Below are 17,536 nucleotides of genomic sequence, written 5' to 3' on the forward strand. Positions count from 1 at the left end.
TGGATATAATGTTTTGAATCAGGAGTGAGGGATCAATTTGCAGACTGCAATAGGCTGAAAGAGCAGAAGATGGTTTAGGCGTGTGTTAGACAGGTAGCCAGCTGGTCAGCCTTGAGCACAACACCTCTCATGACTAAATGACATTACAGAGGTAGGTGAGAAGAGTTCAGAACTGACATCTGCTTCTGAACCACGAGGTACACCAGCAGCTGCAGAATACAGTCAGCTTTCAAAAGTATTATCGGGAATTACTTTGGACATGAGGGAAGTGTTTAGTGGCAAAATCACTGAGCTTCTTAAGAGAGAATGTCACATAAACATGGCATATTCAAACTGTTCCAGGCATGACCCAGATTTCAAAGCTTACACTCTCATGTGTCTAGAATTGCAAAAACATACTTTGAGCTTAGATTCCCCACACCATGATCTGGGGAAAGCAATAATCTTTAGCAAACAACTACATAGTGCTTATTACATGTCTGACTGGGTTCTTTACATATGTTCATTCATTTAATCCTCACAACTACCCTTTGAGGTAGGTATTTATTATCGCCATTTTACAGATGAAGAAACTGGGGCACAGAAAGGCTGAGACACTTAAGCAAGGTCACACAGCTGGTATGTGACAGAGTGGGAAAGAATTCCAGGCCACTGTGCTCTGAATCAATGTTCTAAATGAGAGTTACTGACAGAGCTGATGGTATAATAATAATGATCTTCAGAAGCAGAATTCAGTAAATTTCACAGATTGAAGTTACAGTAAGCTCTGCACTTATATTCTATTCATTTAGCTCTGAACTTGAGCTAATTACCTCCTGGGCACAAACAGATAACCCCAAGAAGAAACGTAACTACACATTTTAGTAGGTTAATGTTGGTGGTTATAAAATTATCACTGCATATTATTTTGCAGTTAAGATTTTAAAACACCCATCTTTTTATGTTAACCACTACAGAACATCACCAGGTGTTAGCCACTGGAAAGACAAGAAACTTTCCTGCTAATTTAACACCTTATTTTTAAACTGAAATCATATTATTTCAGGTGAAACCACGTTTTTTTCTAGACCAACAGCCAAAAAGAATACCCTTACTTTAATCTTAAAATCTGTTGCTTATGCTAAATAAGCAGAAGGTTTATTTAACTGCACGTATCTATAGTGGTAATTGAATAGAGTGTTGTCCTGTTTGCCTATTCCTGAATAATATTAAAAGGTGCCATTAATTCTTTACGTAATATGCACTTAGAGGTTAAAATTAAGGATGTTCTAGATACATCTTGCACAGTGGGTTTGGTTTAACTACCATAGACCAAAAGCAGATTCCCTAAGGTAGTAATTCACCCTCATTTTACCCTTTCACTGAAATTTAGTGCTTTTTAGTATCACAGTCTGTAAAGTTATAGTTTTAGACATACATTTACTGACCTTTGAAGGCAGCTGAAAGCAATCTGCTGTCTCTTTAAATATTATTACAGCCCGATCTATCTCCCTTTGAAGCATAGCAGGAAAGCTCAAAGTTACTTAGAATAAAAGTCTGACACCTTAAATTTCAGTTACTTATTGAATGCTGAGAGTGTATCTTCTTTTAGGTTAGCGCAAGCACAGTCTCTGCCCAACAAGCTCATTATTTTAAAACTTAAACCACACACCCACAATTAAGACATAGAACTGCCAATGGCAGAAAAAATATTAAACCTGCAGTGCTATGAGGCTGTTTTCCCATAATGGAAATGTCTCCTCTCCCTCACCTCCTCAGTAGACACTCGACTTCAGTATGGAAAGGAGTTATTTGAAATCTTCCATGATGCCACTTCAAGACTTTCACTAAAAGAAGGAGACACATAGCCTTGTTTCCTGGGATATCTTTTCAAGGACAGAAGTTGAAAAACTCTAGCACACAATGGGCACCCACAAAAATACAACTCTATTTTCTTCTCCTGTTTAGAATCCTTGTGATGACAAACGCCACAGAGACATTTGGTCTAAAGAAAAAACCTGTGATCGCTTACCAAAATTCTTGGTAATAGGGCCCCAGAAAACTGGTGAGAAATTTTTATGTTATAATTAACCAAACAGTGTAAAAATCCTGATGAGAAGACAGTGAATTCATGTCACAATGACTTCTCAAACTGCCTATAAATACTGATGAATGAATAACATTTTATTCTCCGACGTAATCTTTGTTTAGCTCAATAATGTGTTTTTTAAAGTAAAAAGGATGAAAATAGATGTCACACAGTTTGAATATCCAGCAGTCAATTTGGTGGCAAAAGTTATGTTTTTTCCAAAGACCTTAATTGAAAAGTGGTATTATTAACATTTCTAAAATCAAAACTAATCACATGTTTGGAGAGTGACTGACAGGATTTCATCAAAAGTCAAGATGGACACATGTAAGTACCTTTAACTCTTCTGGAAATTTAGCCTCTTCCTGCCATCTTCCTGATATAGTTTATTTCTAGACTATTTCTTGCAGAAATGACTATTTTCTAAAAGTCTATAAAAGATGTTTGACAAGCAGAATTCCTAGACGTAAACAAAACTTTGTGCTAAGAAAGATATTTATTCATACCCAGGAGAAATCTTTGGCGCTTTTTCTTAAATTGGTGTGCAATTTTTTCCCTTAAACTTCCTGTCTCTGTAAGAATCAGTATTAAGATGAAGCCCGGTGGAAGCTTTAAAATGCCGGACATTCAAGCTGTATCCTGCATGATAAATTATTTGGGGCTTTTCATTTCTAGCTTCACCGAAAACAGCCATTTCAACCCTTCCTAAAGGGAATACATTCCCTTTCCTCATTTCTCTAGAAATAACTGGGGAGAATCCTACGTAATGCACACAGTAAGTTTAGCCTATTCGTTTTCTCTTAGTCCCATTTACAAATATCAATCTGAAAACAATAATAAATATGACAAATAGTTCTCTTATCCTTATTTATTTCACTTGTCCTTATCTGTTTAAAGTCAAGAAGCAACTAGAAAGACATTTAAAGTCTCTTTAGCGAACTCCCACTGTCATCACATAGCTTTGTCATTAACAATCACATCTCTCTGAAGCTTGGAAGATCAAGTTTGCCTCAGAAAGCCCTGCAGGATATGCTTCCTCTTGTGTTGTGCTAGATGTGTAGACATTTTAATATCATAGTTGGATGACAGAATTACTTGTCATCTTTAACTCATCTGGGTTTCCAAATGTTTATGTTACAATTTGTAGATGACATTTACCTTTGGAAGGGGATTTTTATCTCCTTTTTATAGAAATTGAATTTTTTCCCAGTTTTATAGAGGTATAATTTACACACAGTAAAATTCACCCATTTTAAATGCACAGTTTGATGAATTTTAGAAATTGTACACAGTGGTATAACCACTACAACATTAAAGAGATTTAGAACACTTCTGTCTCCCTAAAAAGTTTCTCCATGTCTTTTTCTTCTGAGTCCTTGTAGGATTTTTTTTTTTTTAATTCAAACAGCAAGTCACAAAAATTATAATCATCCTCATCAGTTCACTCAGTCCCATGTAATTAATATTTTTTTCATCTTGATCTTTTGTTAGCACTTTTATGAATTCATCAGTTTTCCATCAGAGTTCTGAAAATGCTTATTCATTCAGTTCAGCAGTATAGTCAGTTACCAGAAACCTGTACTTGTCAGAGTCTTTTCCATGATCTCCATGTCTTTTTCTCCCCAATCCTCAGCCACAGCCACTTTCCGCCACTATAGTTTTGCCTTTTCTAGAATTTCACATAAATGGAATCATAAAATATGTAATCTTTTGTGTTGGACTTCTTTCACTTGCATATTGCTTTTGAGATTCATCCATATTGTTGTATATATTGATATTTTATGAGATTTTTTTTTTTAAACTTTGGGTTTATTTTATTTATTTTTATTTATTTATTTATGGCTGTGTTGGGTCTTCGTTTCTGTGCGAGGGCTTTCTCTAGTTGTGGCAAGTGGGGGCCACTCTTCATCGCGGTGCGCGGGCCTCTCATTATCGCGGCCTCTCTTGTTGCGGAGCACAGGCTCCAGACGCGCAGGCTCAGTAGTTGTGGCTCACGGGCCTAGTTGCTCCGCGGCATGTGGGATCCTCCCAGACCAGGGCTCGAACCCGTGTGCCCTGCATTGGCAGGCAGATTCTCAACCACTGCGCCACCAGGGAAGCCCAATGAGATTATTTTTTAAATGGACAAACATATCTTCTTATATCAGTTCCATAAAAATTAATTAGCTTCATTTTTATCTTTAGTTTTGCCAAAAGTATTTTTCTGAATAATTTTGCACGGATGTATAGTCATCTGGATATGCAAATATTTTTAGTGTTGAAACTAACAAAAATATAAAAACTGAAGCTTTTTTTGAACATGTGTGTCTATGATTATGCAGTTGAGATACACACACACACACACACACACACACACACACACAGAGGACAGTTTATTCAGACCCAAGAATATGAGTAGATAAAGATAGAATTCAAACACCACAACTTAATTTTTTGACCACTGATAAATTACAGTATGCCTTTTACTGACTATGCAAATGATTAGATCGTATTCATTTTTTGTTTGTCTTATTAATGCTCATCATGCTATTAAAAGCAAATAACATGATTTAATACAATTCTTAAAAATAAAATTCAGAAAAGAATGTTATCAGTTGATCTGAGAATGGAATTAATCTATTTTCTTTTTTCGCATTGTAATAGCTATTCTTTCTGTCTTTACAAATACTATATTCTTTTCAATTTTTAAAAAATGCATTACTGAACTCTATCTCAATAAAATTATTTTTAAAAATACCTTACAAATATTTAGATATGGAGCTATTTAGGTACTTTCACTTAGATTATCTCACTTGACCCTCATAGAGCCCTGATAGCTAAGTATTTTCTTCCCCACTACACAGATAAGAAAACTAAGACTCAGGTTAGATATTTTTGTTCAAGTTCACACAGCTGGTAAGTGCTGGAAATAAAACTCTTGATCCTAGAAGTTATCGGACTCTAAAGATCATGCTCTAGGACTTCCCTGGTGGCCCAGTGGTTAAGAATCCGCCTGCCAATGCAGAGAACACGGGTTCAATCCCTGGTCTGGGAAGATCCCACAGGCCGCGGAGCAACTAAGCCTGTGCGCCACAACTACTGAGCCTGCGCTCTAGAGCCCACGTGCCACAACTACTGAAGCCCGCACGCCTAGAGCCTGTGCTCCGCAACAAGAGAGAAGCCACCACGATGAGAATCCCGCGCACTGCAACGAAGAGTAGCCCCCGCTCGCGGCAACTAAAGAAAGCCTGGGCACAGCAACGAAGACCCAACGCAGCCAAAAATTTAAAAATAAATAAATTTATTAAATAAATAAATAAATAAAGATCATGCTCTAGAAAGCTTTACTATGGATTTCAAGTAATGGAACATTTTTTTTCCCAATAAGTTTTAGATTTTGTCCCATATTTCTTCTAAGTCAGTGATTCTTAAAGTGTGCTAAATCAGAAACTCTGGGATAGAGCCCAGCTCTCTGTTTTAATAGCCTCCAGGTGAATCTGATGCATGCTAAAGTTTGAGAAGCACTGTTTTAAGTCAAGTTTGTGAAGAACATTTTTACCTCGTATATCGTAGGTTATCTGTGATTGTAGATAAAATATTCATTGTTTGGCTCAGATATAATCTAGGAACACTGCCTCTTCCAATTCATTGTTTTAGAGAATATTGCTGTTGGCAGTTATTTTAACAAATCTATATGAGTACCTGTGATGTGCCATTCTCTTCCTAAAAATGCAAATTTTGTCATGTCACTAACAAAGGGCACCAATTTTTTTTCAAATTTAGCAATTTAAACAATTTTGGCACTACTTTTTATAGGTATGTAAGTGCATTCAAACTTAAACTGGTTAAAAAGTTTAAATTCTGTCTCAAATTAATAAGCTTTCATAGGCCTCGGGAAGAACTTTATAGGGAAACCCAAGTATTAATCTGATAATGTAACATATATTAAATAATGATAGCTTTCATTTATATGGTACTTTATTAATATCAAAATATCTTCAGATACAATATGTCTTTTTGTCCTCAGGAAAGCCTAGGAAATAATCAAGGCAGGAGATTTTCCACTAATAAGTCAAGACAAAGAAGCTAAAAGCCAAAGACACAGACCAAGTCAGTGACTGAACTGAGGTCAAAAGCCAGTTCTCCCAGTTCCTGCAACAGGCCTTTTCTCACATCACACTGTCCTCATTTTTTAGAATTTGCTTCTTTTAAGATGCTGGTTATCTATTCAATTTAATTCAAGGAGTACTTATATGTGTCTGTTTGGATCATTGAAACACTTAGTTTATTAATGACTTTGAAATGCTAATAGTAGGAAACTGTGTTTTTGTTTAATTAATCTCTGAACCTCTATTATCTTTTCAGGAACCACTGCTTTGTATTTGTTCCTGGTTATGCATCCTTCCATCCTTAGTAACTCCCCCAGCCCAAAAACCTTTGAGGAGGTACAGTTCTTTAATAGAAATAACTACCACAGGGGGATTGATTGGTAAGATGGGTTATTAGTATAAATCTAAAAGTATATGTACTGTGCACAGTATAAAATTAGCGCTTATAATTATAAACATTTAAGTTTGTAGCCACAAATAAAAGTCATCCTCCGTGCCTTAGAAACTGATTGAAGGAGCACGAAAATTATTCATAACAAACTTTTCTCAGGTTACAAAGGGACTTGTCGCCTCAAGAGACTTACATGTAATTTTAATTTGCATTAATTATCTGTGATGGTAATTACAGATAAAAAGTCAGAGAAATACCTAATACACAGGAATTTCATTTCTCTCTACTCTTAAGAAAACACTTTCATAACTTTCTGTTCTTATGCACTTTGCATTTAAGTGATGCTACAGTTCACATATATAATTTTCAATTTTTACTTTGGTACAAATGTAAATAAATAGAACTAGAAATGTGTATGCATTTTATGAGTAATGAAAGCTATAAAAAAGCTATCAACAATATACAAAATTTAATTTTTGGCCTTTGAAATTAGAACCATATCAACCATCTAAGGAAAAGAGTTAAATTAAAATTAAAAGTTAAAATGTCAATATACACAGAATATGTGATGTAGCAGGAATAAATGTTGCAAACAGACATGTTAATCATAAAATGTATCTAGAAGTCTTTCTTTTAAGATATAAATTCTGGGCAGAAAGTGGTATAAAAGAGTAAATTCTTATAATAACTCTACAGCATGAACATAAACATTTTGCATGTAGTTTAGCAGAAAGGTGTATATTAACTTCTGTTGTCAAATCGCATAATCTCTGTTTTATATGTATCAACCCCCTCAAGTTTTGCTTGTGAGCCATCCAAATGGAAAGCTGAAGAAATGGATCGAGTATAAGTTGAGCACCTACTAGGATTTACATATATTCTAATTGTTATATATTTCCCTGCCAATTCTTCAGTATAGTGCTTGATATTAATTAATTGCAGTAGTGTTAAATAACAGCTGTGAGAATCAAGAAACCCATCAACTACTTCAGCCACTATTTTCCCACTGACTCAAATATCAATATACATGCTTGTATACAGTAGAATAAAGTGATGTTCACATCAGAACTAAAGGGGGTGATTAAAAACTGCTTTGGAAATGGAGAGGAATGCAATAATACTTGGATTCCCTGGGACTTAAGAATATCTGTGAAAATATTCAATTAAAAAAAAAAGCTGTTCATAGACAGTAATGTGTACAGGCACTATATAACAGAAACTAAAAATCCCTTAAGTAGCCTACAAAGAGATGGCATAAATAAGTAGAAGACTAAAGACAATTAAAGATTTTAATTATAACTCACTAAAATACCCCAACTGTAAACATTTTTGATTGACAAATTGTGTTTATAAAAGGCAGTTAACACAAAGAGCAAATAATGGTAACTGCAAATGTCAATCTATTAGCGATAACTAGAGTTTTGCTCTCAAGGACATCAATGTATTCAGTCTTCGGACTGGCCTTACCTCTCCCTGAAGCATCAGTCAGCACCTCAGCATATCCTTTAGGACCACAGAGCCACAAGGTTGAAGATTACGTGTCTCAGCATGCCAAGGTCACTTACAGAAGCTCAGGCACAGTTAGTTAATCTGGATACATGGATCTGCTCTTCTTGGAGAACTGGGCAAAACCAGGGCTGCCCTAACTAACCGGCAGCCTAAACACAGGCTTAGGGCACAAGCAAAGCAGGGCAAGTGAAAATGAGAAAACTCCATCTTTGATTAAATAGCCAAGATTCGTGATCAGAATCTCTAAGAAAAATGTTTGATTTATGCATACAGTTAAGTTTTATGTTTCATGGTTTGGTGTTATTTTTTATAATTACCTGGGGAGGCAGTGGATGGTTGGAGTGGCACATGGAGAGCCATAAAATCCTGTTAACATTTGGAACCTCTAAACATCTTAATTTGGCTTTGAGTAAAATCACTTAAAAATACAGGGTCAACCCAAGAAACAAATAAATGTGGAGTGCTGCAAAAAATCATGTCTTTCAGTTAAAAAAAATTGCTGAGCTGTTATGAGAGTAGCAAAGCTTAAATGAGGCCGGCATTCGCTTTTATCCCCCATATTGTTAAACCACTCTAGTTTTTTGCTCACCAATTCTTTGAATAACCTGAATTCATATTCCAAACGTGGATGTATTTCCACCCTGGAAATATGAAGCTGAATTCTTTATTTTCTTATGAATTCATCAAACATTTTTCAAGTGCTTATTAGTACCAGCCACTATGTTAGAAAAAACATGGGCATATAGGCAAACAAGAACTGGCCCCTGCTTTCTCTGTGAGCCCCTGGAGCCTTGTGGGTCCAAGATCCAGAACTGCTGGAGGAAGTTTTCAAGGCCCAAAATGTTGTAGGTATAGAGGACTACTGGGAAGGTGGGACAGTTTTTAGAAATTAAAAGTTATCCTGCCCTTCTTTTGTGATTCTTGGACCCTTGCTGAGAATAAGCAAGCTTGAGACAAGCTTGGACCAAATAAGATACCACTAGACACTTGATATAACCTTAGCACCCCTGGAACAAGTGTGGGCGTCTAAATTTAAAAGTATCCTGAAATATGGCACTTTCTATAAATAGAGTGTACAGCAGAACAGTTAACAGATCAAACTTTCCAGAAATGTTTATATATGTCTTTACCCCTAAAAGAAAGGGATGCCAGAATGACATATCACCAACAAAGCAATTTCCAGAAAACATAAAAGGATTTCTTTACTGCCCTGAGTTTCAAGACATCACTTTGTTGCACCAGCCAAACTTTGTAATATGGTAACAACTGGAATCCTACTAGAAGCTTTATTGTGTGACTGAAAACACCACACTGCAAAAAGAAGTCATCACATAAATGTTAATGATTCTCTTGTTCAGTAATTACTGAACTACCTTGTCTTGGTAACCCAAAGTCATAGTGGCTTATGAATTGAAGAGGGTGTGGGTGGAGTGTGAGGCTATTATTATAAAATGTAAGAAACCCTAGAAGTTAAATTTGCGTGTTCTTTCTAAAAAGGCCCCTTTTCCTTTAAAGATGTTCCTTGGTGCTTCAGAAATACCGACTATCATCTGCTGAATTCATTTATATTTGACATTTTGTACAAATGGAATATTATACAAAACCCATTATGTCCTACCTTTCTGTGCTTGAGGCTACAGGTATTCCTGTGCTCACTCTGCTGGTGATTTGAATTCTCACCACACTTAAGGATACAGGACCGGACCTTGGAAAATTTGATAGTATTTTATATCTGAAAATATATACATACTTTTTAAACTTCTATAATTTTTCTAAAGAATATAAATGGCTCTATATGGGAAAAAATTAAGGAAATGGGCAGTGTTTATATCAGATCTGTTCTGCCCTTTGACACTTTATAGTTGAATATAATAGCAGCACAATACATTAGTGGGAATGAAATTATTTTTTCTTGTGATGAAGTAAAAACTGTTTTGTCTAAGTTTTTTCAAAATGCCTTTGAACTGAACACATCATTTGTTTCGATCAAATTTTCTTCTTGGTTGAGCACTCACATTTTTCTCTGTAAAATATTTCTGCATTTAGATACATTTTATACAGTTAGGTTGAATATTATTGCCATTTGATCACTCTATGTGTACATTTTTGTTATCTCCCATACCTTTTTTTCTTGATATTAAGTAGAACAAAAAGAAAATGTATTTAGAAAAGCATTTTCGAAATACATTATTAGTGTTCTATACATTTTTTCCTTGCCAACAGGCTTGTGGGACAAATGCCTTAAAGAAAAAGGCTTTTGTTTAAGAAACAAATGAATTTTGTTTGTGGGACATTTTTAACATCTTCAGTCACCAGGGTATGAGTATAAACCAGTCTTATTTTGAGAAATATTTCTTTTCTAGGTATATGGATTTCTTCCCAGTCCCATCTAATGTTACCACTGACTTTCTGTTTGAGAAGAGCGCCAATTACTTCCACTCAGAGGAAGCGCCTAAAAGAGCAGCTTCTCTGGTCCCCAAAGCCAAGATCATCACCATTCTCATTGACCCATCAGACCGAGCATATTCCTGGTACCAGGTAAGGAAAATACAGACAGAATCCAGCAAGTAGAAGAGGAGTATGGAGAAGGGAGGGTGGTTTTCAGCTATAGCCACCACCTCGGGTTTTAACAGAAGAGACTTGCTAGCTTTTTATCTTCAGGAAGGTAAATAAATTTTTCTTTGTTTCCATGGAGAAACGTTCCCCTTAAGTTTTTCTTAATTTTGCATTCATTTAATTCATGTATTTAATAAAATGTTTTAATACAATGAAGAAATTAAAATAGAGCAAACAAAATAGTATATACTTTTATGTATTCTGCTTCTATATATCTGCATTTTAAAAGTAAAGTGTTACAACTTAAAATCATTATTTTTCATCTAATATGTGTATAATGCTGCTATTATTATCTCAATTTTACAGATAAGGAATATAACTGATTCCCCAAAGCAAAAATCACAGGTCTTTTTTTTTTTTTTTTTTTTTTCTGCAAAGGGCCAGAGAGTAAATATTTCAGGCTTTGCAGGCCATATGGTTACAACTCTGCCATTGTATTGCAAAAGCAGCCATAGACAATATGGAAATTAATGAGCCTAGCTGTGTTCCAATAAAATTTTATTTAGAAAAACAAGCAACAAGCAAAATTTAGCCGTAGATTGATGACCCTGACTCTAAAAGAGCTTAAATAACTGCTGTACTGAAGAAATAACTTAGGAGCAAAACTAAATATAAGAATGAATTCTTCATCCTTGAAAGCCCAGCCAGTGTTCCCTGTTCTAAGCCTCTTTCTCATACACTCCAGGGTTGCCATTATGCTTCTGCTGTTGGTTAGAACCTAGCACAGAAACGATCACTTTGAAATAATTTAACAGACTCTAATAATAAAACTTACACATCAAATACATGTTTACTTTAATAAATATTAAAAATAATAGGAAAAAAAACTGCCCCAGTGATATTTTATTAATCATCAAGTGGAAAAAGTTCAATAAAAAGCAGTCAAAATTAAATATAAGAGCATAACAAAATTAATAGAGTCAGTGTGTTTAGTCTCTAGTATCCTTAGTTATCATTCCTCAGTTTTGTAATTTAAAAACCACTTTCCTGGGGCTTCCCTGGTGGCGCAGTGGTTGGGAGTCAGCCTGCCAATGCAGGGGACACGGGTGCGAGCCCTGGTCCCGGAGGATCCCACATGCCGCGGAGCAGCTGGGCCCGTGAGCCACAGTTACTGAGCCTGCGCGTCTGGAGCCTGTGCTCCGCAACGGGAGAGGCCGCGATGGTGGGAGGCCCGCGCACTGCGATGAAAAGGGGCCCCCACTTGCCACAACTGGAGAAAGCCCTCGCACAGAAACGAGGACCCAACACAGCCATAAATAAATAAATAAATAAAATTTAAAAGAGATAAGCAAAACATTCTCTCTATAAATTTGATCTTTAAAAAAGACAAAAAAAACCCCACTTTCTTAATGTTCATGTGTTCATCCATTCATTAAATTATTTTAATGACTACCATGTACAAAGTACTGTTCTAAGTATGTTCTACAGGTAAATTAACAAATGTGGATGCTACACTTGAGATCGCTTTCAGTCTAATTGGAGAAATATGTGTAAATAACCAGTGTATAAATCAGAAAGTGTTAAGTGACAGATAGACTCCTACAGAGTGATTAAAGCCCATCTGATAAAGACCACCAGGAACAACAAGTTAGGTATATTAATTGGCTGCAGCAGAGGAGCCTGAACACTTGAAGAACTATTTGGGCACTTCCCTAAAGAAGAGAAGGATTTGTAAGGGGAGAAATTAAGGTAAAATTAACATGAAGTGTTTGATACATGCAGGCAGGGCTGTGTGTAAGCTGGTTGTCAGTAGGTCAGGGCTGAAAAGCAGACTAACGGTCCAATTTCCTTGGAAACTATAAAGTTAAGATAAATGTGTAATGTTACGTCCAAAAATCACTTACCTGAAACTCTGCACCTGGGTTGGAAATAAGGCTTCTTTGTATTAATGTGACCCACATAGCTCTGATCCTCCAGGCAAGACTGGGATGTTCCATTCTCCCTGACTTCAAACATCTAAATTCCTGACAATCTATGATATTAGAGAATAAAGTTTCTCAGCATGGGGTCTTTTTTAACAAAAGCAGTTTTTCCATGTTCACAAAAGGAAGCACAGATTGTCAGGAAAGGTTTTGTGGCTGGGACAGACTGGGGGAAGGTCATGGGATCTTAGACAGGCATACTGATAATGATCTGCATGATAGGGAATGAGACATCCTGGAAAGCTGGAACCCACACCTCCGCACGAATCAGTCATGCCCAACTCCTACAGCCATCTCTTAAATCAAAAATACAGCAGATTGCAAACTGACTGATTTGATATTGTGCTTTTTACCTTTTCCACTAGGTATCTAGACAAAAAGGAAATAAGCCTTAATTGACTCAACAAGAAAAAAGAAAATTGGAGCTTGGCAACCACTTAGCCCCTGAAAAATTGAGAATTTGCTGAAAAAGGAGGTTTCAAGGCTGCAAGCTCACAAAACGTCCTAAATAGTACAAATAAATTGCTCCACAGTGGCAAAATGCAGGCCTTAACAAAGTCTAGTGGAGTTTGTAGTATAGTCATTTGAATCTCAATTGCAGCAAATTTGCTATTCAACTAGATGTGGTAAACATCCACAAACCCACCACTAAGCCTGAATATTTTTTGGTCAATTTAGGGGAAAGGTGATTTCCTCAAACCCCTGGGCGTGAGCCTGAGCCATTATGAAATGCTTTCCTATCTGGATTGCTGCTTTCTGCATTTTCTGTACAATAAGGGATTCTGATTCGTCGCAAAGGTTACCATTAGGTAAAATAATCTTGGCTTTGAGATGCTAGGTAGTATATTATAAAAGCTGTGGGTTTCAGATAATGCACGTCAGAGTTTTCAGTAGTTTCTCCATTTAAATAGCCGATAGGGCTTTTCTAATCTAAAACTGCATTACTAGATGGAGCTAAACTACGTGGCAGAACTAGTAGGGTGCTTTGTGCATTGTGGATATTCACTGGACGTGATAAATGGTTTCTTATGGGCTGAAAAGGGGGCATTAAGGCAACTTTCAAAAGTTTACTTTCAGAATAATATGTATACAACTAAGGAAACGACTCAGAAAAATTGGTTAAGGAATCCTATCAAGAAGAATCCCACCTCTACCAATTAATTCTCAAACATATACTCTCATCAATGTCATAACTTTAAATCCTGATGCTCCAAGCAAACATTTTCATCCTTTATTAATTGCAAAACAAATAACTCTCCAGCAGTGAGGCACTTCTTCCTTTAGCTTTGAGACTTGTCACAGGGATTGTTTTTTAATTATTTATGCCTATGATTCAAGTCGGTTTAATTATCCACCTTTTCATCATAGCATCAGCGATCCCATGAAGACCCCACAGCTCTGAAGTTTAGCTTCTACGAAGTGATCTCAGCCGGGCCCCGTGCATCCTCTGAGCTTAGAGCCTTGCAGAAGAGATGTTTGGTCCCAGGGTGGTATGCCAGCCACATCGAGAGATGGCTTATTTATTTCCCTCCCTTTCAGGTATTGAGCAATAAGAATCTACATCATGTTACCGTCTCATTAAGTTTACAGCTCTGGTTTGGTTTTCTTTTGCTGGTTCCTCTAGGCTAGTGACTTTGCCTCTAGGCTAGAGGGAATTTTTACTCATTAAAACATTACTAGCCTTTACTCTTTAGTTGTAAATGAGACTCTGGCAAACAGTAATAGGCAGAGGTAGAAAAACTATCTACTCTTCTTTCTAGAAGTATTTCAGGATAATTCTCCCTGCCCTGTTTTCTAGTGCATACCCTTCCTGATTGTAGACAGCTTCAGAAGCTTGATACTCCTGGTTCTTATTCTGAGAATAAAGCTTGAGAACCTCTTAACCAAACAAGGCAAATATTGTTTTGCTTAATTAGGTGCCGTTATTTCCCTTTGAACCACCTTGCTGCATTTTTCACAAGTCCTATGTTTTCCTTGGCTTCCTTGCTTCTCTCTTTTGCCTAGCATTAGCCTAGATTACAAAATCAGCCCCTACTGGATTGCATAAAGCAGTCCAGTCACATCAGACACAGTATATGCCTGTGTGTCTAGAAACATGCTAGCCATAATGATACCATATATGCAACCATATATGGCTATTTAAATTTTTATTAAAATTATATAAAATTAAAAATTAAGTTTCTCAATCACGTTAGCCACATTTCAAATGTTCAGTAGTCACCAGTTAGATACCACAGCCATTGAACGTGTCCATCAACAGAGAAAGTTCTAATGAACGATGCTGGTAGAGACTAAATAGAAGTATTGGAGAAGAGGTGTGAGCAAGAGCTGCTTTCCAGGCTTTATGGCCCTTCATCATGGTCTCCTGTCATTTTATCTTGCTGGGACCACCCCCTTCCCTCACCAGAGTAACAAGCAAATTCTTGCCTTTAGTCTGTTGAGGAACTTCTGTTTACTTTCAGGCTTTCTGGGACTCACCTTTTTCTCCAAATGGATTATCAAAATATTTCCTAAAACTTTACAGTGCTACTCCTTTGACTGGACTCATGGAGAATGGCCATGTCCTCTGTCTCACCATACCTGGTCTGGTCACTTTTCTTCTTTCCTGCAATGCTCCTTCCCACCTTGAATCATGGAATCATTGTTTTATCTGTTTTTAAACTTGGTTTCCATTTGTGATTTTGTAGTCACATTTCTTAAGCTCTCTTGGTACCCTCAAATGCCTTTTTTGTTTTCATAGTGTTTGCAGGACTTCTCGGACTACAAAACGTGAGCACATTTAATTAGTGTGATTTATTTTTTGTTCCAGGTCATTAATGAGGATGGCCTGGTTAAGTCTTAACAACAACGCACACAAATCCCCTCAGTCTCTCATTGAATAAATTCAGAGTGCAGAATTTTTTAATTATGCAGTTACATGTCTTTTTTCAATGTGCATTGTTTTTTTTATTTCCTTGTTAATTTAGTTGCTAATTATTGATGGGCAACAGCTAAGAACTGATCCTGCTACAGTGATGGATGAAGTACAGAAGTTTCTAGGAGTCTCTCCTCATTATAATTACTCAGAAGCTTTAACGTAAGTTTATATTCTAATTAATTTATTGACGTTTCAGCAGAGAACTGATTTTAAAGAAATTGTAGTTTGGTGATACAGCTGTCAAGTTAGCTGTTCCTTACACACTGATTATTTTCCAGTTGATATTAACCTCTTGAGAAAGAACATTTCAACAGTTTGGCAGAGAAATGTCCAAAATCCTCTATTGATTTCTAACTATGAAAGATTTCCCCTTGAAGGAAAAGAGAGGAACAAAACAGTTGCAAATCTTAAAAGCAACAACTAACCTTAAAAGAGGCTACTTTAAGTTGGTAAGCACTAAGCCTATTTAACAGACAATAGTGAGACCTCTTGGAAGTATTAAAAAGACTTCTTGAACTAGGTGATTTATGAACTCCTCTCTCTTCTGTGTAATTTTCAAAAACCAACGTCATACAGCAAGAAATAGCCCAGGGCTTCCCTGGTGGCGCAGTGGTTGAGAATCTGCCTGCCAACGCAGAGGACACGGGTTCGAGCCCTGGTCTGGGAAGATCCCACATGCCGCGAAGCAACTAGGCCCGTGAGCCACAACTACTGAGCCTGCGCGTCTGGAGCCTGTGCTCCGCAACAAAAGAGGCCACGATAGTGAGAGGCCCGCACACCGCGATGAAGAGTGGCCCCCACTTGCCGCAACTAGAGAAAGCCCTCGCACAGAAACGAAGACCCAACGCAGCCAAACATACATACATACATACATACATACATACATAAATAACTCACATATAAAAAAAAGAAAAGGGTGAGGCAAGAGAAGCACTAGAATTTAAGGAGGCACTCACTCTCAGGATCCCGCAAATACTTGAGAGTGAGTGGCTCCTAAAATTTTTCAGCCAAGGTGCCTCTCTTGCCTCACCTTAATCCTGACTCTGGGGTTCATTTAGCATTTTAAATAAGACCTCCATCTGACTTTGTCCATTTATAATGGTTGGCAATCAGATGTATGAAGGTTGTGTTTGTTCCTATTTAACATGCAACTGGAACAAGCAACTGGGAGATCCTGAGCTGGATGAACTGTGGACCTGGCTCTCACTGTAATATATATATTTAATTTTAGGGTCATAGGCTGAGCCTTAAAAAAACCGATTTAAGACTGCAGTGTGGAATTCTTCCATTGTATCTCTCAGTATAAAACTCAGTTCTGTAGATCAACTGATTTTCTCTTTTCATTGTACTCCTTATGCTATAGCAGTTTAGAAAGTGAGAGACAAGATTCCTTTACCTTTCACTGTCCCTTACAGAAAAAGGTTTGCAGAAAACCATCAAATACTGCGTACATCTTGCATAAATCATATGTAGAGACACACGGTAAGAGAGACATTCTGATCTAGAGGACAAAGGAGTAGGTGGAACTTGAGAGTTTTGCCCTTCCTTCCTAACAGTCATTTACTTTGTTGTTACTATTAACCTTCTGACCTCTGTGTTTTCTATAGTGTGAATCCTATCAGAGCTTTGGAGAGCTTAGTTGAAGTACCAACACAGACACTAGCCTTAGGTATTTAACTTTCAGCTTGACCTTAAAGAAAGCTGAGTGAATTTAGCTTTCGTTAGAAATTCGAGTCCACTTTCTGCTTTATATCCTTTTAAGTATCTCTTAGAAAAGAAAGTTTTTATTTTCTAAACAGTTTTCTATTTCAAGTTGGCTTATCTTTGGGTCTTTTTTATAGTGTATATAGCAAAGTACTGTATTTCAGAAAGAATGGAGTATTCTATAAAAACATAATCTCTTTTTCTTATGGAATGGTCCTTGACCTGCATGCTGTATATCTGTCCCCTTTGCATCCAGCTCAGCAGCAAGCTTTTTATTCACCTCCAAGGGTAAAGGGAGTGTAAACTTAAGAGAAGTAATAT

General features: G+C 36.8%; 1 protein-coding gene across 1 annotated transcript in view; it reads left to right on the forward strand.

The window, feature by feature from the left end:
- Positions 1-17,536, forward strand: part of LOC132366636 (bifunctional heparan sulfate N-deacetylase/N-sulfotransferase 3) — a 145,265-nt gene that overhangs the window by 114,664 nt on the left and 13,065 nt on the right. Inside the window, exons 7-11 of the mRNA XM_059924233.1 lie at positions 1,948-2,044; positions 6,413-6,536; positions 10,420-10,594; positions 13,963-14,133; positions 15,561-15,670. Coding sequence (XP_059780216.1) covers positions 1,948-2,044; positions 6,413-6,536; positions 10,420-10,594; positions 13,963-14,133; positions 15,561-15,670 — 677 coding nt within the window. The remainder of the gene's footprint in view (positions 1-1,947; positions 2,045-6,412; positions 6,537-10,419; positions 10,595-13,962; positions 14,134-15,560; positions 15,671-17,536) is intronic.

This window comes from Balaenoptera ricei, chromosome 5 (assembly GCF_028023285.1).
Source record: "Balaenoptera ricei isolate mBalRic1 chromosome 5, mBalRic1.hap2, whole genome shotgun sequence".
In the NCBI taxonomy this organism is placed as follows: domain Eukaryota; kingdom Metazoa; phylum Chordata; class Mammalia; order Artiodactyla; family Balaenopteridae; genus Balaenoptera; species Balaenoptera ricei.